Source organism: Anomalospiza imberbis, chromosome 1 (genome assembly GCF_031753505.1).
Source record: "Anomalospiza imberbis isolate Cuckoo-Finch-1a 21T00152 chromosome 1, ASM3175350v1, whole genome shotgun sequence".
Taxonomy (NCBI): Eukaryota; Metazoa; Chordata; class Aves; order Passeriformes; family Viduidae; genus Anomalospiza; species Anomalospiza imberbis.
This window is the reverse complement of record NC_089681.1, coordinates 43,664,424-43,690,645: the sequence shown is the minus strand read 5'-3', so window position 1 is coordinate 43,690,645 and position 26,222 is coordinate 43,664,424. Positions and strand designations below refer to the sequence as shown.

The following is a 26,222-nucleotide window of genomic DNA, read 5'->3' as shown; positions in this document are numbered from 1 at the left end:
CACAAAACTTCATGAAAAATGAAACAACAGCCAAGAAACAACTTGCTGCTACAGACAGAGGCCAACCACAGAATCAAAAGGTGACTGAAGATAGACATCTACAGGTGGTTCAATTTCCAACAGCATGAAACATATGCAGCTTCCACTGACCTAGAGAGGAATTCAGCACCTGAAGAAGACATGAGGGCATTTCTGTGCAAACAAACCCTGACCTAAAGATAAGAGCCACACCCTGATAAAACTGGCACATGACACTACCTTGCTAACAGAGGTAGCCTTAAACTTCCTAAGCACTGGATGGCACACATTTGGATTGGACTCTGCATTTATTTTCTTCAGCATTACATCAAGAAATTTTCCGACAGAGCTTCACTTGTTAACCTTGCAAGACAAGAACTGGGATGCAGAGCAACCACTCCACAACAGCCCGTGCTCCAGTCAATTCCACAAGCACTGCACATTCCCAACTTTCCTCCTTTAGAAGGCTATGCACTGATTCATGGTTGCTTTCTCTTATTGCAAGACAAGCTTCTCTGGAAAAAGGAAAAGCACTCTCTTCCTATCCCCCAAGACCATGGCATCTGCATTCTTTATAAAATATTGATTTGTCTGCTGTCTGTAGTGCCCGAAGTTAAAAGTACATGCATTTGAGTAGGTAAAAACCAGATCCACGAGCCACTGAACCGGGCAGACCTAAATCAGCTCCAACCCGAAACCCTTCACACAGAGCCCCACCTGAGCCTGCCTCCTGGCAGTGCAGGGTTGAACCACTACTGCAGGACACCTACACCAACAGCTGCCTCCTGTCTGGCCATCTCAGGCATGGGCAGAAGAGCTCAGGTCTGTTTACATCCACTTGCCTGTGCATATGCTCTTAAATGTGGCACATGGGACAAAGAAGCCTTTGCACAAAAGCCACAACATCTTTGTCTCCCCAACAATTATGGGATATTCCCATCAACAGCTCCAACACAAGGACCCCCCCAAGAAAAACCCCAACAGCCGCTTGCTTCAAAACCCATAAACTTTCTCTACCACAAAGCTTTTTCAGGTTCCTTCCAATGAAGAAAGACAAGAGGAGTGGGGAGATTTGGAGGTGCAACACACAGAGAGGAAAATTAATAAGTCATCAATATATACATCCTGTTAAAGCCTGAATCAGTGCCAGGAGCTTCAAGTAAATTAACAGCCTTAAGTGCAGTGACTGGAGGCCATCTTAGCTGTTCCTAGTGACAGAAGGTATCGCCACGAGGAACTCCTTAATGTACCAGCTTTGCCATTCTCACAGGACAACATATATTTGACAGTATGATGAACAGGCAGATGCAGTAAAAAAAGCAAAAAAACGCCCTTTCTTTAACCTAGTCCTGAGTGCCAGCTCTGAGGAAGTACTATGAGTTAAAAGAAAAATACTGCATAATGCAAGGGCAAAGTCAAAAATCATCAATGCATTGATTATGAAAACTGCAGTTAAGTAATAAAACAGTCTTGGTCTTGACCTGTACACTGGGAAGTAACAGAGGATGATGCCTGTGCTCAGTTTTAACTTTTCAAAATCAATACAAAACTTGATAAATCAAGAACTGCTCTATTACATCGTAGAAGTACATGATGACTTTATAAACTAATGAATTAAAAAGCCTAGAATTTTTATCCAATTCGTGAGTAATCTTCTGCATTCCTTTAGAGAGCTGGACAGTTTTCATGGAGCTACCATGCAATGCACATACACATTATTACAAAGCAGCTGTCGAGCCTTTACAAAAAAAATTCGTAAATTTCCCTAGTTCTCTGTGCCGACACATTACTTTCCAAGGACACGGATCTAGGAACGGTAATAAACGGCGCTGTCATAGCTGCTCTGTCAGACCTGATTCATATTTCCTGGAGTAAACAAAAAGCTGCACACTTGGGAACGGCAGGTGAGCACCCAAGTGAACTGTAATAAAAAGTTATCTGGAGACTGCAGACTGCAAAGCCTTCTTATGGTGCTCATTTTTTTTTTACAGGTCCGTGGCCTTCTTAGGGATTTTAACACAAGGGATTTAGCCCCCTTGGCTATTTTGTTATCCCTTCTCATTTGGCCTTGTTGGCATCACTTCATCAAAACACCGAGTCTCCAGTGCTGAAAATGCCCTTCCACGCTTAATTTGGGACTGCGAGGACCTCTCAGTGGGACAGGCTGCTGACAGCAAACAGGCTCCACCAAGCCGCCCTCCGCACACGCGGAGGGGGCACAGGGGCACACTGCCCAGATATTTTGGTGCAAAGCAAGGCGCGGACTCCGCGGCGAGTGGGAGCCTTGCACCGAGCCCCCGGCAGCAGCAGATGCCAGTTCGAGGACCGCCGGGAGAGCGCTCCCAGGAGCCGCGGGAGGCACGGGGCGCTCCCGGGACGGTGTCCGGCAGCCCGCCCGCAGCCCGGCGCCCGCCCGGCCCCGCTCCCCCGCCCCACGCACCCGCTGTCCAGCCGGGGCGATCTGGGGCAGCCGATAGGTGCTGACGAGCAGGTCCAGGGGCACGGCCACCGCGCTCCACTTCACGTCCTTGAGGTTGCAAGCCCAGCGGCGGGCCGGGGTCCATCTTCCCGGCCCGGGAGGGGAGGGAGCAGCCAGACAGGCAGCGCCGGCGGGGGTGCTCACCCGGCGGGGCGGCTGCCGGCGGGGCGGGGCGGCGGAGGGGGGCGGCGGGAGGGACAGAGGGGAGGGAGCGCGGCTCGCTCCGCGCCAGCGCCCGGGACGCGCGGGGTTAGGCAGACAGGGAGGCCCGCCGGGCGCCCGCTGCTGCTGCTGCTGCTGCTGCTGCTGCTGCTGCGGCGGCTGCTGCCTCTGCGGCTGCTGCTGCTCCCGCCGCCCCCCCGGGACCGGCTGGGGCGCCCGCCGCCGCCGCCGCCGCGCCTGGCCCCAGGAAGCGCCATCCCAGCACTGACTAATCAACAGGGTGCGAGCAACGCCTGCGCAGCTGCCGCTCCTCCCCGCGCCGAAAAGGAAAGTGCCGGGCTGCCCGCCCGCCCGCCCGGCGCGGAGAGCCAGAGCCAGAGCCGAGCCGAGCCGAGCCGCCCAGCCCGTCCCTCTCACTCCACCCTCCGACCGCTCGTCCGACGTGCAGCCCGCACTTGGGCTACGTATCTGTTATTTTAGTTTTCACCTGTGAGTCATGTATATACGTGTGAGTTCATGTATACAGGCTGTGCACTGTTACTGCACACGCAGGTATTACATATATTGCGTATTCAAAGGTCTTCACACCATGGGAACGTTTGTAGACATTCGTTCTTCAAAGTGGCTTCTGTGATGAAATCTTTTATGATCTTCGTAAGATATTTTATTTAATGATATCCTTTATTTTATGCATTTTGATCTCCAGGCTGCCAGACTGCAGAAACTCTGGGAAATTAAACCAGAAAAACTAGTGGGTGGTTTAAACTGTATTGTGCTCAAGTTTATTTTGTTCCCTTTCTGTGTCAAAACTGTTTATTTTATTGCAGCAAACTTGGCTACATTTAAGCCTTTACTGTTGACTAGAGTCATAAAAGTGCCTTGCAGTAATTAGCAAAACGACTGACAACATCCACAGCCAACATCTCTCTCCAGGCTCCAGCTTCTCTATCTATCCTTGAGACTACCAGGGATGGCAGAGCTCGGGAAAGAGCTGTGGTACCAAGAGAGCTCCTGCTGCTCACCCTTCCTCATGGCCTGGGTAAAGGGCCAGACACTGCTGCGTGCCTTTGTCACTGCTGGTGGCACAGCATGGCCAGCACAGGGAGGGCTGAGACAGACATGCTCTTGTTCTGCTCTGCTGCAGAGACTGGGACTTTATCCATGGTCTCCAAGAAGAAACAAAGATTGTGGAAACTAGTCGACATAAAAGATTACAGAAAACCCAAGTGATCTTGCTTTAAGTCGATCAAGGTTGGCTTGAAGCTCATCCTGCTGTGCATCCATGCTTTAGCTATACGGTGTGGCACTGGATTTTCCCTACACTGTGGAAAAACCTTTGTTCTTTACAAAGAAGGTTTTTCTGCTGTTAGATCCTATCTACCAGAATAGTTAGCTTTAAAATTCTTTTAAAATTTACCTTGAAAAGACACTTCTTTTCGAAGTAGTTTTCCTTTTACCACCTTCACCAAATGCTTTTCAACAATATTGGTGAATTAAGCTATTGAAGTGCAAAAGTAATATCACATACTGGCTCAGGTTGGGAGGGACCACATTGGGTCATCTGGTCCAACCTCCGTGCTCAAACATGGTCATCCCAGAGGACATGGCACAGGATTGCATCTAGATAGTTCTAGAATATCTCCATTGAGGGAGGTTCCAAAACTCCTCTGGGAAATCTGTTCCAGTCCATGCTCACCTGCACAGTAAAGAAGTTCTTCCTCACACTCAGGTGGAACTTCTTGTGCCTCAGTTTCAGCCTGTTGCATCTTGTCCTATTGCTTGGCATCACCAAGAAGAGCCTTGCTCCATCCTCTTGAGACCCTCCCTTCAGGTACTTACAAACATTTTAAAGACCCCTCAGTCATCTCTTATCTCTTCTCAAGCCTGAACAGGCCTGGCTCCCTCAGCCTTTTGTCATAAAAGAGGTGCTCCAGCCCCTTAATCATCTTTGTTGCCCTCCACTGGACCCACTCCAGGAGCTCCCTATCTCTCTTGTATTGAGAACTGGACACAGCACTCCAGATGTGGCCTCACCAGGGCAGAGTAGAGGGGCAAGATCACCTCCCTGGATCAGCTGGCAATGCTGTTCCTAATGCACCCCAGGACACCATTGGCCTTCCTGGCCACCAGGGCTCCCTGCTGGCTCATGGACAGCTCCTTGTCCACCAGGACCATCAGGTCCTTCTCCACAGAGCTGCTTCCCAGCAGGTCAGCAGGTATCAGCCACTCCTCACAGCTTTGTGTCACCAGTGAATGTGAGCACTGTTGCTAAGAGCATTATTGCTGAAATACGGAACGCATGGGTTTAGCTCATTCAGGCTTGATGAGGTTTCCAGGTGCAGTATGTAAAGCGAAGCAGATCAGATCAGACTGAGATTCACCAGGACTTGAAGCACTAGTCTGTCAGGAATTGTTCTTAAACACTATCTTGGCTACCATTAATTCCAGGAGAGATACCATCTCACAGCATCTGTCTCTCTCAGACATCATGCACTTCTGCTGTCTGGGAAGAAAAGCATCTCTCACACAGAAATAGTTACTGTTCATTTTTCTTGAAACATTTTTTCATTCTTTCGTGCTAGGGGTCCTATGGCCTTTAAATCTGCCTTCCTATGACTGTGTTTGTCTTCTCTCCAACCAGTGAAAACCCAGCCCATTTTTAACCATTTTACTGAACAGTGTGCATTAAAATTAAAAAAAAATCTAACTTCTAGATAATATCTAAATTTCATTCAGTTGTCTCCAGGCAGAGAGTTAACAATGCTCACTACTATTTAAATGTTTTGCTCTTGCTCTTGGAGTCACTTTGTTATGTGTCCTAACTGTATTCCAGCTCCACCTCCTTGAAATATATTCTAATAGAACATTAATGGCATTCAAATCACTAGCACATAACAGACATTTCTTGTTTTAACTGCACCTTGTGTATAATTAACAATTTAGAGATAATTTTCCTGATGTCTAGCAATGCCTTAGTGTGATCGCTTACCAGTCTCCTACTGGTGTAAAATGCTAATGAAGCCACCAGACCTGAAGAGTAAATCCACCTTAGGGCCAGGGCCTCAGTTTCACACTGTCTTAGTTTTTGTCTATGTGCCTTTCAGGTGGTGTTCAGGGACAGTCCTTATGAATCAACAGAAAATTCTTGCCATAAAACCAAAAGCAGTGGCAAAAGGAGTCAGAATAATTCCTGAAATTATTCTTAAATGCATTTTCAATTGACTTGCACATTGATTTCACAACACATTTCTGCTGTAGTCTGTAAAATCTGTAGTATGTATGTATTCCATTGGCAATAACATTATTCTTAAAACATGTCAGATCATTCTCAGTTCATATATGTGCTAACATCTGAAAAGGAACTGTTTACAACAAATTCATTTTGGTATGAGTCTGGTAACATGCTTTACAGTGTTGTGTGCATACATCACATAAATTTGAGTTTTATACAGTAAGTTTCATGGGAAACCATAATATTTGGTATTTCTTTTAAAAATGCCCCAATAATTTGCACTCCTTGTTCCTATATGATTTTTTTTATACCAAAGGCCCAATTTTCTTAATATTTACAAATCCAGCAGGATATATCAGAAGATGCAGTGATAACTTCAGAATCAGATCCTAAATTTCTCTGAATCTCAGAACTACAAAATTATTTAAGTTGGAACAGATCACCAAGATCACTGAGCGCAGCCTTTGACCAAACCACCTTGTCAACTAAACCACAGCACTAAATGCCACATCCTTCTTGGAACACTTCCAGGGATGGTGTTTCTACCCCCTCCCTGGACAGCCTGTTCCAATGCTTAACAACCCTTTCCATGATGAAAATTTTCCTGATCTCCAACCTGAACCTTTGTTGGCCCTTTCTAGTGAGAGTGGTGTTTATTCCCCACTGGCACACTCCTATCATCTACAATGAGTATGTTTGGAAAAATGCAGTTGTTTTGCTCCAGGAGATGTGAAAAGGAGAGCACTCATGGTGCTCATGGAATGTTAGGCGAAGCATCAGCTAGCAGGAGTTAGCATCCTACAAAAACTGCCATGGGAACCTGAATAGCTGCATCTCACTCGGGTGGGACTGGATCATAAGCACAAATAGCAGGAATCTCTGCACAAAAGAAAAATGCATAGAAGAAATTCCTTACTTGAAATTCTCATTAGCTATAAAGAAATCAAAATTACAAATTAATCTGACCCTTTTTAATCTATTTTCATTGTTACAAAAACAAGGAGGAATTACACGGAGGCTTAAACCTAGAGAACTAGTAGAAGAACTGTGAGTTCAGGACAGCTGAAAGTTCATCACAGAACTATTGTTGAAAGGCAAAACTGCAGAATTTGATCTATACAGAGGTGGGGAAGGAAGTGAGATAAAGATTAAGTTGGATGAATCATGAGATCTTCAATGACCTGAAATAAAATAGAAAGTAGGTCAAATTACTAAATTGTTAATAAATATATAGACTATGTATGGACAAAACCTGAAAGATAAGCTCCCAAAAAGTTAGAAAATTGGATTTTAAATATAGCAAGCCTGTTGATAAGATGCATAGTAAGAATACTGAGGAAAAAATTGGTCTGTTATTCCACAGAGGGGAAACTCTATTTAATCATCACTGGTGATGCTGATACTTTCAAACTCAGCCTTCAGAATTTTAGAAGGCAAATGTGATTTCACTCTACCACCACCATCAAAAGTCTACGGCTAGAAAAAGGAACAAATAAACTGGAAAGTAACTTGAAATTGACAAATTAAAGATTTTTGGACAGAATGGACCTGGTGAAGCTCCCTTATGGTTCAAACTATGTTAAAATCGCTACTGATTATTTCCAAGAATCAATAAAATGAGGTTCCATAAAACCCAAAAGGGATTGCATCTCTCTCAAAGGAGGGAAGGAAATACCAAACTGATATAATATACAAACTGATCAAGTGAATTTCTACTAAATCAAGAGGTTTTAACAGGCTTTGTGGATAGGAGAGAAAGACAGGATTATAAGAGTTTCTTATAATGTGCCCTTAACAAAAAAACTCCAAACAAACAGTCTAGGCAATATAAATACAAAAGTATTTGAAAATAATTAGTACTCCAAAGCTGAAATCATACATTGAACAGGGTTTCACTTTGATCCATCTTGGATCCAGAACTATCCAGGACCTTCATCAACATCATTGATAACTGAATGGAGTACACTTATATTTGGAGACTGTATTTATAGGAAGAGACTCCAACTATGTTGGAGCACAACATTACAATTCAGTCTTGGCAGACTGGAGCAACTGAAATGCCACCAAACAAGGAGAGACAGAAGGTTTTACACATCCAAAGGAATAATCAACTGCACAAGTATGTAGCAGGATAAAAAACACAGTTCTGCAGATCAGAAATGGTGTTAGGCTACCTTGCATTATACTGATGCTGGAATGCATAAAGGAGTATCATAAATAAGAAAATGAAATTATAATTTAAATCTATCCAGCTGTTTTTTATTTAAACTGGAATAGTCTGCTCAGGTCTACAGTCCAGGATAGCTGAGAACTAACTCAAGAACCTTAAGAGGAGGGAGACAAAAAGGGCAAAAGATTCTGAAAATCCAGACTACCAGGGAAGGAGGAGAGGAGAGGAGAGGAGAGGAGAGGAGAGGAGAGGAGAGGAGAGGAGAGGAGAGGAGAGGAGAGGAGAGGAGAGGAGAGGAGAGGAGAGGAGAGGAGAGGAGAGGAGAGGAGAGGAGAGGAGAGGAGAGGAGAGGAGAGGAGAGGAGAGGAGAGGAGAGGAGAGGAGAGGAGAGGAGAGGAGAGGAGAGGAGAGGAGAGGAGAGGAGAGGAGAGGAGAGGAGAGGAGAGGAGAGGAGAGAGTTTACCTGCATCAAGAGGAAAAGGACAGGCTACTTTCCATGTGTACCAGTTAGGTCAGGTATTGGGAAATTTCCTGCTTACCAGACCAGTTAAGTAAGGACTGTTGCCACTCAGAGACACTCTGAAATCTCTACCACTGCAGGTCTCTGACCAGCTTCTTGCATTACATCAGGGGCAGCTGATCAGAGGTTGAGATATGATGAGAACCTAGACAGACTCTCAAAATCCCTTCCAGCACTATTTCCTTCCTCTGCTATGGTTTTAACGAAGGCAGGGATTATCCTTTGTTCCTTGTTTTCAGATTTTGTGAAAAGCACTACCTTCAGGGACTGGCCATGATGAGTAGTCAGGAGCAGCTTAAATACAGAGCCCAGCCCATCCTTTTGCAACATTTCTGCAGGCACACTAACCAGGCTAGGGGCACATAAACCTGGCACTATGCTCAGGCATATTTGGTCCCATGTGCTCCAGTTGAGCTCCCTTTCTCAATACTAAATTTAGTAATATTTTGATATTATGACAATCTGCAAACAGCCCTCAAAAAAGAAGCAAGCGTATTTCAGAAGGTTAGTGGCATTTCAGAACAGTAAGCCAGTGGGGTTAGTTATTTTGGATGTACTGTGGTGGATCAAAACACAATTCTGCACAACAGCATTAGTCATTCAAAAATGGTGATAAAACAACCACATCTCCTATGCAAGGAAAAAAAAAAGACAGTATAGTCACCACAGTTCTTCAGATTTCTCAACCTGTGTTTGCTTTTTGCTTATCTTGCAGGTTTGAGTTGTGCTTGCTTTGCTTTTGATTAAAGAAAAAGTAACCAGCATCCTGATTCTGCCCCTGTTTAAAATTAAATAAGACATTCTCCATGGATTTTAAAGAGTCTGTATAAAGTAAAACAAATCTATATGAGCAGAACCAGATACCTCCTCTATTTACACTTTGAGAAAACAACATAAATATATCACAATATCAAAGAAAGCCTTTTATTGTGATCATTTGACAAAAAAACATTTGAAAGTGCAGGTATGCTGCTAACACCTGCGTAAATTATTTTAAGGAATTATGAAATTTAAATAACAGAAACATTATTATTATTGTTACTGGATACTGGATGTATTCTGTTGTTCCATGCTTTCAGAATTCTTAGGAAGATCTAGCAACATCCCTGCCCATATTAGGGAGGTTGGAACTAGATGACCTTCAAGCTCTCTTCCAACCCAAACCATTCTATGACACCAATCTTAATATGGTTTACCCCTTTCTCTCAGACATCACCTTTGCAGAGTCCCTGTTCAAGGGTACTGAGGTAGCATGTATGTGTCTGAAATAGGTATGAAAGAAACCAAGCCAAAAATTCTCTGAGACTTGTCTTAAGGGATTGCAGTAAATATCAGATACTAAAAGAGATGTTATATGATTTCATATATCAGAAGGTTGCTTGTGTGATGATGTCAATGTTCACTGTATTACAAATCTGGTATAAATAACACACAAAAAAAGTGAATGGTGTTTTTTTAATAACAGAAAATTAGTACACTTAGACTTCATTTCTACAAACATTTACATTCAAGCACTGTCGCCCTGTGAAGCACCTAATAATTCTTAAATCAGATAACTGTTTTATCTTCACATTAAAAATATGAAAATATCATATAAACATATAAAAAATTTGGCAACAATGTCTGTGTAATACAAAGGATGCCTAAACACTGTATTTTTGGATTACAGGCTCACTTTTAAAATCTTATATGTTCCTTTGTAACACTTGATATTTCCTGAAGAGAAAACTGAATAAGAAACAGTATTTTAGAATGCACAGCAGGTTCTCTTCTTAGTTTCATTTAGAGACACAATGTCTAAGTCATGTAATACACCGGATTTCTGAAAAACAAACAAAAGCAAACATTTCATTAAGATAACTAGAACACAACGGTTGAAAAGTTTGCTTTTTCACATACTTTAATATAAAATATTTGGTGCAGTCACTGGATATGTTTTTCCTTTGAATATTTAATTAAATTATTGAAGTTTTCTAATAAATTAGATTGAAACTGATGCCTACGCAAGTCCCATTTGGCATCTTTACATTCTTTAGCTGCCTCAAACATCTCTCCTAAATCAGAAGGTGAGAGAAAGTGTCTTTTGAAGAGTCACTACAAACCATACGTGCCAATCCTGTAAATCTTTATTCACATGAACTGTTCTATAAGTACAGGTTCTTCTGTTGACAACACCAATTTTAGCTAATTTTCAGTTAAATACCCTTATCTTTGAAGTACTGAGCATGGGTTGGAAAAGTCCACTTGAAAGGAACAGGTACAGGCTATTAACTGTAATACAGGATGTTAACTTGTTTTGTGAAATTCACTAAAATTCTGTTTTCTTGCCTCTATTTAATAACCAGGAATACCCCCAAATGGAAACAGTTCAGTCTTTATCATGATAAACTATAAAAATAGCACTCCACCCTTGTAAAACATTTATGTACTGATTGCAAAAGCAGATTGTAACAAAAATGAAAATCATCAAAACCAGGACTCTTCCTTTCAGCAATGAACTCAACTAGATAATTAATGTTGACCAGAGAAACAATCAAACCCAGTTGTGCAATGCAGAACATGTCGCAATCTTGTTCTCTGAAACTATGAACACTGAACCCTGAACTAGGGCACAAAGACACAGAGAATATTGTCACATGCCCAGGAAAATGAAAGCCCCAACTTCTCTACCTGCCACTCTGCTGCCTGTGCCTTGGCAGGTTTACCAACCAAGCTCAGAGAAATAAGTGCAACCCAAACCTCATTCCTCTCTCAACCCAAACCTAACAGCCATAAAAAAAAACATGTTTGACAATAAAGAGAAGCTTCCAGAGACAACAGCTATCTAAACTGGAATGAATGAAATCCAAAGCACAGGATAAAAAGAAAGGAAGAAGGGGAAAAAAAGGCATCATGAAGTACAATACTAATAATGATTCAGAATTGAAAACTTACACATAGAAATTCACAGGGTAGTTGAACATTGACTACATCCAGAAAGATTCACCTAAAATTACTTGGCTGCATCAGAATGAGGGCAAAATATAAAGTCTCCCCTGTGCTACAAATAAGCTTTATCCCTCTTTGGCTGAGAATATTCATCACTTAAAATTCTGGAGAAGATGCATGGAATTTGTTTCCTTTTTCCTTCTGTAGCCATAATTCCAGCTCTTCCAGAATGCTGGCTACCCTGTGCTAGAGCCATCCCCACAAAGAGAGTGGCTGAGCTCACTCCTCCCTGAGGCTGCAGGGACCCAGCGAGGCTTCCACAGTGCATAGTGCTGGGGGGTGAACATGAAACATCTGGGAAGGGATCAAAAGTGATGGATAGAGGAAGGAGCAGAGGGCAGGAAATGTATTGTAGCGTCTAAACCCCAGAATGGATGCTGAAGCTGTCATCCGTAAAACTATTAGCAAATACCATCTGACTAGAATATCCAAAGACTGTTGCTTACTGATTTTAGAAATTTCTTGTCATAATGAATTCTCCACACTATGAAGAAATACAGCAGGTGCACTTTTACTTGGGCTTGTTTGTTCGGTTTGGGTTTTTTTGGTTTTCTTTTTATTTTTTTTGAGTGGGAAAGACCAAAAGACATAGCATTTTTATTACCCTTGATAATTCCCACAAACACCAACATGCAGCTTTATAGCTTCTGATTAGTTTTAACTTTTTACACAGCTGTGGGAGGTACATGCATTAGGTATTATGATTTCTGCTAGACAGAGACAGTATTTGGTAGTCTGCAAGCATAGACAGTAAATTAAAAGTATGAAGACCTTTTTAAAAAAGGGAGCAACGCAGAATCAAAACTGCACAAACAAAACCTTGTCATCTCAAGAAACAAGATACCACTCTGGTTTAAAGATAAGATTCTGAAGGGAAAATAAAAGCTTTGGAAGATAATGGTACAGTAAGAAATTTAATTTCACTCAATCGAGACCAAGAAATAACACTGAGCATTGATTGTAGTGAACATCAACTAAATAGGCTTTGTTTCACCCATGCTTTTTCTGGAGAAAACAATCAGTTTAGGTAGTAAAAGAGCTCTGGAAAAATCCCTGTTTGAACTGTTTCAGAATTCAAGTTTCACTTACTTAGAGGAAACAGGTAATTTGAAGATGTTGCAGATTATACTTCAAGACCAAACTTCGTGCTTCCAGTCAAAGGGGAGAACCGTTTTCTTAAACACTAAGGGTACTTATTTGCATTGTTATCATTTTACTACTCAATATTACTTTGAGATAGTAAGTAAGCTCTTCATATACCCTTAGCAAGGATCCTCAGTACTGTTTAAGTGATTAAGAATGATGAAACATATTTGATAATGCAACAGTTCTTATAATCTCTACAATCATTATTTGTTAGTTCATCTACAAACTAGCCAGGACAGACAGACAAGAACCACCACTCTACAGATAAAGAACAGCCATTTTAAAATTAATTTAAAAGCTGAGGACTATTAATCACTTCAATTTGTAAGACTGTTCCATATAGGGTCTTTGTGAAGCAAATAAGGGTCTGGGATCCATTTAAGCAAATGTGCTGCACACACATTTAAAAAGTGCACATTCATAATCTAAAGAGTCCTGCATAAAGCACTGAAGCAACGATCAGATTTGGGCAATCCCACGTAGTGCTCAGCCTCAGCCAAGCCTTGGGAGAGGTGGGGCACCCCCTCTCCCGAAATTGCAGCAGGGAGGTATGCAAATCTCTCCCACCTGTGAGAACAAGGCAGGCAGCATTCCTCCTCCAGGGCTCCATGAACACTAACACTTCCAGCTCACATTTCAAGTCAGCTGCTTGTAACTCACTGCCCAACAAGTAAGCCAACAAACAGCAAAAAACTCTGAAAAAGTGAGAGTAACCAAAATGGTACCAAGAAGCTGGAGTCTCCACTCCTGTATCTTGGGCAAAGTGAGGTTTTGAAAATACCGCCACAGACACAGATGCCTCTTTACCCTGCAGTGATTTCAGTAAGATGTTGAAACTTCCTGCTATTAAATACTAGTTTTTCCTGTTAAATAGCACAGCAGACATGTCTCACCTAACTAGCAGGCATCTCTGCAAGCCAGTTTTAACTTCCTGCTTAAAACTCCCCTTCTGGCTGTCTCTCCTGCCCACTTCTAAGCAGAATTTGTATCACTGCCATGCAACAGATACCTAGACATAGGAATTGTGATAAGATGGCTCAGTTTCCTTTTTTTCTTCTTTTTTTTATAATCAAGGCAAGAAAGCTAGGGTAGAATACAAAGGAAAATGTAATGAAAAAAACCCAACAACCTCTTTGAAAGGTTTCTAATAGAGTAAATATATAAATCTTCATTAAGCTCAGCTATGCATTCCTTGCTGAAAACCTACTCAGGTTAATGGTGGATCCACCTTCTCTAGCACCAGTTTTTGGTATTTTGATACTGGTTAAGTTATTTTGAAGGTGGGGCTCACTGTGGGTTTGGAAGAGTGACAGGATTTTGCTTTATCCATATCATGTTCCCAGTCAAAGTGAGACCTGGAGTGCTTACTGAAAAATTAGAAGCTTTGGAGAAACAAACAGAAGAGACTGGAACTGAGTTTACTATTATTTATAACTTCTTTAAATTTTGAGGATTTTTACTCTTACTAAAAATGAACCTACTTAATTACTGCAATAATTTTGTTTATATTTAACATATCACTGTTAAACATATCACACTTGACAAAGACTGGCAGAGAACTTTCAGACAAACTAACAACTCCATGAACCTCAGCAATAATGAAATCCGATTTCCTATGGATTTAGGTCTTGAAGTGAATTAAATTTGATATCTGTGATGCAAGCTCCAGCTGGAGTAGCTGGTTGGAGCATTTTTCAGTCTCTCTGTGTAGTGGTCTCTAATATTCTGTGAACTAATGCTGGAGACTTTCCTTCTGCAGAGTACTCTGCTTCTCACTTTATTTTCAAGGAATTACTCAGGAACTTAATTCATCTTTTAGTTTGATCTGACAAATTTGTTTAAAATCAGCTAACACTTCCAAAGGTACTTTAAGAGCAAAGAAATAGAAAACACAGTATAATCTCAACAATCTTGTTGCCATAGGAAAGAAGTGTAAAGAAATTAAAAAAGAGCAAAATTGAGGCCTGCTACTTCTGAATGTTCATCTCAAATGACATCCAGCTGTTAAACATTAAATGTTACTCTCAACAGCACAGGGCAAGGTCTTAAATGGATTTTCACTGCTCTCTACTCAGCAGATATATGTTTATTTAGTATGATTAAAATAGTCTTAATAGTCAATCACTCTTGGGAGGTAGGCAGAATAGAAGTTTGGGTTAGTTTTCAGAAAAAGGTGGTAATTTCATTCTTCTTTTTTTTTTTTTTTTAATGGAGTTCTCTCCCGATCCTAGTTTAGAAAAATACCAACAATCACACCCAAAAGGACATATACAAAGGCTTGTAATATTTTTTTAAAACCTACTTGAGAACACCACTGCTTGCCAGGCAGGAAACCAAAGACCACAAAAGAGCAAATGCTAACTGCATTCTGGGTGGTAGTTTTTTGGTTTTGGTTGTTTTTAGAGGACTGACTCACAAGTCCAAATAGTTCACTGGCAACCAGAAGCATTGTCAAACAGCAGCTGTCATCTATTAATGAACAGGTTTAGGCATATCTGAGATTCATGAGACTTGTGAATAAATAAAATACTGTTTTTTGTCACCATGTCCAAGCAAATTCCTGGAATAATCTATGTCATTAACATTTATTTCCACTGCAGCCTTTCAAATACAATCAAATTGGTTATTATTGCCCTTCTCCAAAAACTCGTCTGTCAGAGGAAGTTAAAACTCAAGTACTGCATTCAGTTATTATTAACTGATTGGTTTGAAAATTGTGAGTTCTCAGAAACATGGCATGACTCCTTAGCTGTTACCAATGTAAGCAAAAAAAAATCTTAGGAAAACATCTGATGGTTTTAATGAGACTGCCCATGTAAAGTAGAGCTGCAGGACCAAGACCCAGCATAGAATGGCTGAGATGAAATGTATCTGAAAAGTCAAGCAGCACTTTAGGTTATCCAGATCACTGGGATACAGAAGTCTACTCTCTCCCTTAATCTCACTAGAACACAAACTGCAAAAAGAGATCAGAAAATGCAGTACAAAATCGTAACAATACACTGAAATACTTGCGCTTTTTTTGTTTTGTGTTGTTTAAATGTCTTTAATATGAAACTTTTTAATATGTTTTTCCCCCAACCTGTTCTAAATTTTGAAAGAATCAAGAAGTTTAGTACTTTTGTAAGAGCTCTATAACTCTGGACATCAATCTTCCCCACCTATCGGAGTGCTTTGTATAAATGAAGTTACTAAGGACATGTTCACTGTAGATGGCAAGCAAGAATGTAAATAAAAAATCCTAGATTTCCTCAGATTAATACAGTCTATTGCAATGCATCTGAGAATGGTCTACTGCCTGCCAGCCTACCCTGCTAATTCATCTTCTCTCTGAGTAAGCTTCATGCACTTCCCAAAAGTGTGGCCATAATAGACTGTCCTAGGGAGTTCCTTTCTTCTGTGGGACTGGGAAAGCAATGATGTGCTTCCACTGAAGCATCTCATCAGTCTCATCATCTCATCCATTGCAGAGGATGCATCTCATCAGTCTCTCATCTCATCCACTGCAGAGGGCAGGGAGGCCTGACATCCCCAGGCATAGCTGCCTTGGGCCAAAACACTGTGCAAAGCTGTATCTCCTTTTTACAATCAGCAAATACGTATTTCACCACTACCAAATAGATGTATGACTGAAATTATCTCAGACTGGCATCTATCATGTCATTTTTCACAGCTACTAGTCACACTTGCTACTGCATTTTCCATTCTCCAAAATTTCATCAGTTAGAGGAAGTTAAAATTCAAGTACTACATTCAGATTTCACAGTTTTGTGAACAGGCAAATTATTTTGTCCAACCTGAAAACCATGATGAAACTGTATAGTAGATTTTTTTTTCCAGCAAACTCTTATCAGGCCAGTGTTAAAACCAATTGGGCTAAAGGGGTCCTTGTTTAAATCAACAAATGCATTTTACTAAAAATGGCAAATTATACTTCAAAGTAACGGTACATGATGCCTCATCAGGATTCCAAATATTTTTAGCTAAGGTGAAACATTACTACAGACAAATATGAAAAATTCTCATGGGCACATTTTCCAAACACACATACATGCAGAGCATACAACTGTTCAAAGCAGTTCTAATTAAAACCAAGCAGTAGTATATAGCATGTTCAACATTGTCTGAATTTTTTTGCCATGTCCATACTACAAACCCCATGAATTTTCATGAAGGTGAGTAGGAATACTGAATTTTCACTTACTGTAAAGTAAGTGTAGCCAATCTTAATGTGAAAAATACCCAAACATCATTTCTGCATGTGCAGAGAATTCTCTTAGATATCATCCAAATGCAGTCTGCAGAAATGCTCACTTCACACATATTTGTCTTTGCAGCAGTTATGATCATAGCTATTGTTTTGTAGTTTTCATGCTTCATACTAAAAATATATTCTCTATTTACAGTAGACAGTATCTTTTTCATTTACAACAAAATCAGAGTTATTTTACTTGAGACTTTTTTCCAACAAGCTCAGTAACTCAAAGGTCTGCCATTATCCTCCTGTTCTAAACAATATTTGACTATTCAGTTGCTGAGCTTCACTTTCATATCAAAGTAACCAAAAGATTTTTTTGCTTTTTTTTTTCCTCCCCCAAAATAACCATTTACAACTTGTGTTACTATGTAGTATGACAGGACCTCGATTTAGAAGCAGTCCAACCCTGAGCTGTTATTCTGACCATCCCCTATGGCTACTTAATCACAACACTACTACTTGTGACTTTGTCAGTAATTTTGCTCATTTATCTTTATTATGACTTGAAGAGTATTTGGAGTGGAAGGTTAGTTTTGTACAACTAATATTGGTGATGAATGGTAGTGATAATACATTGCATGAAGAACATCTATTCATGTCTAAAATAATATTCTGCTCCTTAAAAATAAATTGCAATGCAAAACATTTTCAGAGCTAATGAACAATAATTCAGTCCTACAAAAGACTTGCAACTTTGTAAGGACCTTTAAGCCAACACACTCAAGTTGGAGAGATGCTGACTCTGACAGCTACAATATTGATTCTACCACTAATTAACTCAAATCTTTAGGCCCTGATAACTTCAAAAGCACTAGTGTAAATCAGCCAAACAAACAGCTATGAACCTTGGATAAAACATTTGATTGCTGAACATAAAAGCTCCACTGATTCCATCATCATGCAGCATCTTCACTGTGTGCACACTCTGCAGAAACCTAGAGGAAAAAGGAATCTTCCTGGCACAGAAGTGGAACTACTCGGGAGCTGTTAACCATTCCCTTAAAGGAAAGTATGGGAAATAAAGCCACAAATGTAGTCTTCCTGAATTTTCACTTTCTCTCTGAACTGTATTGTACCTGCTCGCCTCTTCTTTTTTTCTCTTCTCCCCCATGTTCCTCCTCTGTATGCCTGCAGCTACAGGATCCTCCCAAAATACTAACTCCATAATGCAAATACAGCATCAGCTATGCTTTGCTTAAACTATTCTGTAGTTACAACCTTGTTTACCCAATCTGTCAAGAAAAATCTCCCATCTTCTTTCTCCTTGGAAAAGAAGCCTACCTTTTCCAGGATTTCCTTAGTCAAGACTGAGAATGCATGCTCAATGTTCACGTTTTCTTTAGCACTGGTCTCAAAAAATGGCATTCCAAATTCCCAAGCAAGCTGAAAAACAAATGTAGGAAATAGGATGAACATTCCTCAGGAAAAAAAAAAAAACAAAAAAAAACAGTTCCTAATACTAGCAGCAAGCAATATGAAGGTGTTCTGACTGCTAACACACTATAAAAACACTAATTAAGTACATGACTGCTCAGTAAAGTACTCTATATTAATCCTCAATTTATAAATTTCAAGTACCTTTTAAAACATTCTTCTTAAATTTTGGTGTTTTCAAAACAGCTTTTTTAACCAATCTTTACTTGCAAATGACAAGAATAAAATCCAGTGGGTCTGTTCTCAGTGTTTTGAGCTATTTGGAAAATGAACTGTCTCCTAAGCAATTATTTAGAGGAAACTAATGGAGTGCCTGCAGATAAAAATATGACAAGAACTGTTGAAAAAAAAGTGGCAGAATGAAATATAAAAAAGAGATGTTCCTTTATGCTAGACAAAGAGAAGCACAGAGACAACAGGCAAGGAAAGAAAACATATGCACGCAAAATGATATTATGGTAAAAGGCAAAGAATGAAAATACTTAGAGGGGCAGCATAGACTTTACATTGGTTGGTTTTCTTTCATTTACTCCTGTTATCTTATTTCCAGTGTATTTTCATTACAGATAGCTTTGAGTTATGTTGGCATGAAAAAAAAAAAACCCAACACAATATATATACACAGTAATCAGTCATCAGAGTTTTTTAGTCAAAATATAATAAAGATTACACTTAAGGTAAAAAAAAAAAAGTAAGTAAAATGGTTTCCTTTCCAAAATGCTACAAGAAATTGTAGTTCTGAAAATAAAGATGAGATCTAACTGATTCATTAAACAGAGATCACTTCATAACTTCATAAGGGATTCTGAAACTCGGCGGACTGCTGTGAACTGTTTTCAGTACTGCAGCAACTTGTTAAGATCATTCAATTATTGCCAGTACAAAACAATGATGCATAAGGCTTCATAAAGAAATAGACAAGCAATACAAGAATACTGGGCTAATAAAGTAGAGAGAGCTACTGGCTTGCTGATTATAAAGTACACAGAAACTACTATTAAATGCCCTTTTCCTTCCTTGTATCATTTAACAGGTTCCTAGAAGTTCCCTATGTACAAACTTTGATGAACACAAACCAACCCTTTATATCGTGGAATCGCAGAAATAATTTTGAAAGACAACCCCACTTGAAATGAGGCTACTGCTCATGCAATATTGGGTCAGCCGTGGCTTTGCCTACAGAAGTCTTGAAATCCACCAATGATGGAGATTCTGTAGCCTTTATGGGACCCTCTTCCATGGCTACATCAACGTTCTAGTGCAACTGGTTCTCCTCAACTCCAACCTGAACCTCCCAAGCCAGGACTTGTGTCTGCTACCCATCTGTTTATTGTCTGTCTCTACTGAGAAGAGTTTATTTCTGTCATTCCTTTAGTGCCACTTCATTTGCTGTAGACCAGTAAATGCTCCTTAGCCTGCTGTTTACCCAGCTCCCTCTCCTCATGGAATACCAGTACTAGACCCCAATCACCTTCATACCTGTCTGCTGGACCAGGTGCAGTTTCTCAATACCCTTCTTGAAATGGGAGAGCCAAAGCTGGACACAATATTCCATGTGGCCTTGTCAGCACTAAGTAAGGGGGGTAATAATTTCCCCAGATCTGCTATCCATTATCCTTCTAATGTAGCCCAACACCTTAAAAGTCATGAGGGAACACTGCTGACTTATATTCAAGCTGGTGTTCATTGTAACTCATCACTCTTTCAGGCAGGGCAGGGCAGTGGCAGTGGCAGTGGCAGGGCAGTGACTCATGCCTTGGATTATTCCATCACAGGTGCAAATCTTTGCACTTCATGAACTTCATGATGTTTCCGCTGGCCCAGTTCCCAAGTTTATCAAGGTCCCACAGAATTGGTGTTCTCCCATGTGGTGTGCCAGTCACACCCCTTAATCTCATGTCACATGCAAATCTCCTTCTATCATCAGCCAAATTATCAATGAAGATGCCAAACAATGTGACTGAGTCAAGGCTGACTGCCTATAGTTTCCTGAACCTTCTTCCTTGCCTTTTTTAAAAGACATGTCATGGCATCTTTCTAGTGAAAAGGGATCTCTCCCAACCACCATGATTTTTTGGAGTTGACTGTCAGGGGGTCAAATGACAATGATCAGCTCTTTCAGCACAACTGGGAGAACTTCATGTCTATGGGTGCATCCAACTTTCCTAAGCAATTTCTAATCCAAAGCTTTCCCACTGCTGGCTGACCTGCTCCTTCCCAGTACCTGCAGAGGCCTGGGAGCAAGCTCTATTTGTGAAGACCAAAGAAAAGAAAAATCAAATCATTTCAAACAAAAAAACCTGGAGTGCCTGAGACTTCTCTGTATCATGTTACTACATTGCCTACTACATCTATCAATGCACCCCCATTTTCTCTATATGTGCACAATATTGGTCACAGAAGATTAATGTATGCATTTTTTCACTTTACCCTGCATACTGCTAAACTCTGTGGCAAGCAAGTCCTCCAAAAATATAGCTCAGTGGAAAAACCCCCACTGGTCCAGTGGTAAAGCAGTTGAAAGTATGAATATGTATGTGGCTACTCCCTCTCCAAAACACAATAGAAAGGTGTATTCAAATAACTACTTTTTTTTTTTTTTAATTTGGGAGCATCTTGAATAGATTTATAAATAAAAAACCTAAATACGTTTTCAAACCTGTGGGAACTATGTTACTGAGAAATGATATTTTATAATATCCTTGATAACAGTTTGGAGAACTTGTGTGAAATAAGCTTGTATCTTAACAACAACTATAAAATAAGTAATGCTAATACTACTTCCAAGCAAAGTGCTGGTATGATTTCTTAGTGCTGAATCAGAGAGATATGTCTGAAATACTCCGAAATGGTGCAGAGTTCTATTACATGTGAAAAATCGGCTTTGAAACTATAAATCACGTGCAGCTATGAAGACAGCAAAAGCAAAAAAAAGGAAAACTATTTTACTTGGCTTTTTCTGTTAGAAAGATTTGATAGGAGAAAACCAGCCACATTCTACCAAGTCATATAACCTTCAATTTTTATCTTTCAATGAAAAAGATAATCATATTGGGGGGTGAACAGAGAACCCAAGAAGGCTGAGTTAGAACTTTTATCTAAATGAATAAGAAGCAATTTATACAGGAAAATTATACTTCATAGTGGTAAATTTAACTATCTCAATTTCTGAGTGATCACAATTATATAAGTTTGTACAAAATGAATTATTACATGATTTGTGCAAAAATAAACAACAAAAAAAATTCTCAGCATTAAACTGAAATGAAATTATATATGACAGCCACTCAGTTATAACAGATTTTTACAGAAATGCCAATATAGATGATGAGATTCCCAGGGAACCTAGACTTCTTCCATGCAAGAGGCTGAATAGAACAGCACTTAAAGCTCATACTGTCAGGATAATATGAAGTATGTAACTACAAATTATTATTTGTCAAAGTTAGAACCAAACTGTTTTTCCCTCTTAATTAGGATATTTTTTTTCTTTAGGGTGAGAGGACAATTACTGTCTCTCTCTCTCTGCTAACGGAACTTTCTCCAGCACATTCAGTCAGATCCTTTAGCACTTGTAAATCATATTAAAAGAAGAAACAGTATAACAGAAGAGTTGCATTGACTCAAAGCACAGGCAGAAATCTAGAAAGCAGACTCACTGGGGAGGAGATAATGATTTCTTTCTGAAAAAAAAAATACTACATTAAGAGGAATTTTGGTTGCATGGTTAAGAACCCAGAAATCAGAAAATGTCATGGTTAATATACTAAGCAAAACCCTATTACTGCCCTCTGGTGCACATGCATCCAGTGAGTCTCTAGTTTTCTGCCAGTGCATCCTTTGTGTGAGACTACAACATGTATTTTTCAGCAACCTTATTCCCTGTACACAGATATGGTACATTTAACACTGAAAGCATCTTGCATGGGAACTATGAACTCTCAGGAGTGTAATGTTGTCCAAAGGTTGATGCTATTTTTTCAAAGTTTCCTAATCTGGGATTATATAATTGGCAAGAAGCTATCAGTGTGGTTTTCTTTAAATATAAGACATCCTGCTTGACTCACCAGGCCTGAAAGCATAACAGGAGGGCTAATTCCAACTTCCAGAGAACAGATGCATACAGTTTCCAGCAGCAAAATTTACTGGTATATAGGACACACTGTCCTGCAATATTTATTATCCCAATTTCTTCTGTCATAGCATGGCTTCTGAATTTCCTCACTGGCCCTCAGTGAGAGACTTTTGCCATTCCCTTTAGAACAGCACGCCCCACTTAGTAAGTTCTTCCCCACCCATGATCAGCAGCTAGAAACTCTACTGTAGTCTCAACTATATGTCATGTAAACAGTTTTGGGGAGCTGGATGTTCAGTATTTGTTCAGTCTTATTTAAGGCTATTCAAGAGACAATGCAAATCACTTTGCACAGACTGACAGATTATTTCTTTATAGTCAGACTGTAGCAAAAATACCACTGATGGGTGGTATCAGAAAAATTATGCAGAATGTATTTCATTTTAATATTCTACATTACAACAGTACTCTGAAAATGCAGTCTATATAAGATTTCTGTTGTAACACCTAAAACTTTTAAAGTACATTTTAATCTTTAAAAGAAAAATCAGTATTCTGAAGAGATCAGCAAGGGATTACTTAAGGTATTTCTAGCACTCTAGAACTTCTCAACTGTTCTTCTAGAGCCAAGTCCTAATAGAACTTTCAGAATTCAGGAGCTTTTTACCATTTTTAGTTTAACAGCTCAGTTACATACTAAGAAACTCGGGAGGACCCAAAGAAAGTACTAAAGATACCTTTTCTCCTTTCTGTTTTGGAACTACCCGTTCTGACTCCTTATCACACTTGTTGCCCAACAGTATTACGTCCACTTCATCACCTGCTTTCTAAAAGAGAACCAGCATTAATAAATGTCAAGTAAGCAAAAAGCAAACAACAAAAGCCCTTCACTTTCATCTCGCACTAACCTTCAGCACTCCATTTCCTTGAAAGTAAAGCTAAATTCTCTCATGACCTTCATATGTGCAAATATTTTCCACCAGTTACTGGGATTTGGAGGAAAACAGCAAGAATACAAAGAGCAGAAAAAAGCTACTTGGAAGTGCCACATATAATTTCCAGCCTCTTTTGTAAGATATAAAGTATATGGTGCATGGGCACCATCTTCTGATGAATGCTCCAGCTTGAGGCTTTAAAGTGACTGGAAATGCCCTGAATTCACAGACACTGCCCTACTAAAAGTAATAGATTCATGGATTAGCATATGACTCTGATCTACATCCAGCACTCACAAGTAAAAGGGAAGGAATTTGCTGCACCTGAAAGAGCACCTCTCTGTGCTTCACTTTTGCACACAGACAGTAAAATTACTTTCAAAGTGTTCAAACTCAACATAAAAGTCTGATTATTCCAAGACACTAGGAAGAAGGCAATAGATTTTAATGAAGTAAAATTTAAAAACCTCATTGATTTCAAAAGGAAGAAAAATCTACCTTTTTGACCTTGTCTCCTTCTCTGTTCCTCTAATCCACTTGCCTGCATGATGACTGTGAAATGCACTGGGTTTCTCACATCAGTGTTATTTTAAGATAAGTCATTGTAACTATACGTGACTCGAATAATGACAAGGAAAGGGAATAATTCTGCAACAGCATGTGGAATTTGATAATTGACATTCGTTGTGACAACCATAATATTTAAAACCACTTCTGGTGCTTAAATGGAGGATACTGAGGGTCTAAATCTACAAACAATTGAAGCTACTATAGTCTGATGCCATGGTTTTTATTCTGGAGGTACATGCTCCCACAGCTTCCCTGATGACTCAAAAAGCCTGGTCTCAGGCTGCAGATCTCGCTATAGGGATTTTGATGAAATCTCTGATCTCTGTCAAATGCTTAAGTTTTGCAACTTTGCCATAAGACAAAATCCATCACAACCACACAGAGAAAAACCTCTATTCATTATCATGGGAGAACACTATTTTTAATCTGTTTCTACTTTTATAACAATTTGAAGACTTCATTAGTAGGCACAATTTAATATTAAGGAACACTATTTCTTTTTTCTTAATCCATACTCCTTAGAGTCATCTAGACTTCTTTCATACCTACAGTTTATTAAAATTAAGTAAACTTCATAAAAGTACAAAGCAGAGGCCTAAAATAATGAATTATTCTAACCTGGATTAATAGACCAAAACATTGGCTGTTTCAGAATGCATTGAAGCTTCACTCATTTAGATCAGTGGCTCTCTACATAAAACCACATACATCAGTCCCAAAAGAGGGCAAATAGACAATTAAATCTCATTATGTAATCAACCTTTAATTTGGAAGAATACTGAAGGTTGATAAAGGTTTTACGAGTGACATTTGACTTCACTGGGAAGTTAAAGTCTAGAGGGAAATACTTGCATACTGCATGCACAATCGCACTGAAGTAATTCTATAACTTAATTTCTGTATAAACAGCACAAATTTTTGCAGTAGGAATGTTCTTTCTAAACAACTTCAAAAAATAACAAAATTTAAACAAGGTTTGAAGTACCAGTCCTTTTATCAAGTATTTATTAGTACTACTATTAATAGTACTACTATTAATACTATGAAATATTTACTTCTGCAAATAACTACTATTTCTAGATCGGTATAACGTATTAATGTATTTTCACTTTGTCTGGATCCTCCACCAAAGTACTTACAGTTCTCCTTATTTAAAGATGGCATCTTGCAGTTTCTTGCATTTAGAAAACTGAAGATTGTTAGTCAAAATGATGTCCATTTTAAATTCTGAAAATTGATTATGTATGACATCTTAAAAAATTAAGTCAATACAACTAGGCAATAGTTTGACCATGTGCTCAGCTGGCATAAAAACTGCACAGGTACACTAGCAAAAAATATGGCTTTTCAGTGCTTCCAAAAGCTTGCTCTATATTTTCATGCTCTGTTATTTATAGCTCAGGAATAAGCTTTCCAAATGCAAAATCTATAGCTAAAAAGATGAGGGTTATTTTACAGTTGTTAAAATCCTATTATGCAAGTCAGCACTGAGTAAGCTTATAGACTCAGGAAATATTTTCCCCCCATTTATGAAGTACTATTAAAAATCATCAATTTCATCAAGGCAGAAATATTTTTTTTTTCCAGATAAAGTTTTACTCTGGTATCTCAAAAATGCCAATTTTTGGTTCACTCTCTCAGTTTTTCTTGGTGTTTTAACATTTCAAAGTTCACATTTTACTGAAGGTTAAAATAAATATCCTCTGAACCTGGAGAATACCTACACTACTTTATTTTGAAAAGGAAAACATCATCATTGTATTTTTCTGAAAAAAATGGAGCCAAGAGATTTACTGAGACTGACCAAGTCTTCTCAAATGTTTGGCACAGCTTGGAGCCACCAGGTTTTGGTAGAAGGGTTTTTCTTCCACTGGGTTCTCAGGCAGCTGGATCAGGCAGCAGCAGGAGCGAGGCTGCTCTGAGCAGTGGCCACGGGAGGGAGCAACAGCAGAGCCTCAAAATGAGCGGAGCCACATCCTAGACTCGGAACACTGGACACTCACATCACAGTACCACAGTCTCTGTAGCACACTACTGATAGGGGCCACCCACCTGTGCCCTTCACCCCACTGCTTAATGTCCACCCAGCCAGGGAAATACACAACCTGACTATGAGGCTATTAACAGAAACCAAAGATGCAAAAGCAAAAATATCTTGCTCATTCCTTTTGTATGTAATTTGTCTGGGGATTTGGTTGGGGGTTTTTCAAATGTTAGGTCTTTTTTCCCTACAGT

At 39.6% G+C, this 26,222-nt stretch overlaps 2 protein-coding genes across 4 annotated transcripts in view; both read right to left on the bottom strand.

Moving 5' to 3' along the window:
* The window catches only part of GAREM1 (GRB2 associated regulator of MAPK1 subtype 1), a 102,230-nt gene extending 99,633 nt beyond the window's left edge, over nt 1-2,597 (bottom strand). The window contains 2 exon segments of the mRNA XM_068189812.1: nt 2,471-2,557; nt 2,559-2,597. Of these exon segments, the coding sequence (XP_068045913.1) occupies nt 2,471-2,557; nt 2,559-2,582 (111 nt within the window). The 5' untranslated portion in view covers nt 2,583-2,597.
* A 7,425-nt stretch (nt 2,598-10,022) lies between these two features.
* LOC137473800 (ras-related protein Rab-10-like) overlaps nt 10,023-26,222 on the bottom strand; it is a 31,037-nt gene continuing 14,837 nt past the window's right edge. The window contains exons 4-6 of one of the 3 annotated variants that reach the window (XM_068189783.1): nt 23,220-23,309; nt 18,255-18,356; nt 10,023-10,403 (exon numbers count right to left, since the gene is read on the bottom strand). In XM_068189783.1, coding sequence (XP_068045884.1) covers nt 10,329-10,403; nt 18,255-18,356; nt 23,220-23,309 — 267 coding nt within the window. In that variant the 3' untranslated portion in view covers nt 10,023-10,328. Of the gene's footprint in view, nt 17,972-18,254; nt 18,357-23,219; nt 23,310-26,222 lie in introns of all 3 variants that reach the window. The other 2 variants (XM_068189790.1, XM_068189800.1) reach the window with 2 other exon arrangements.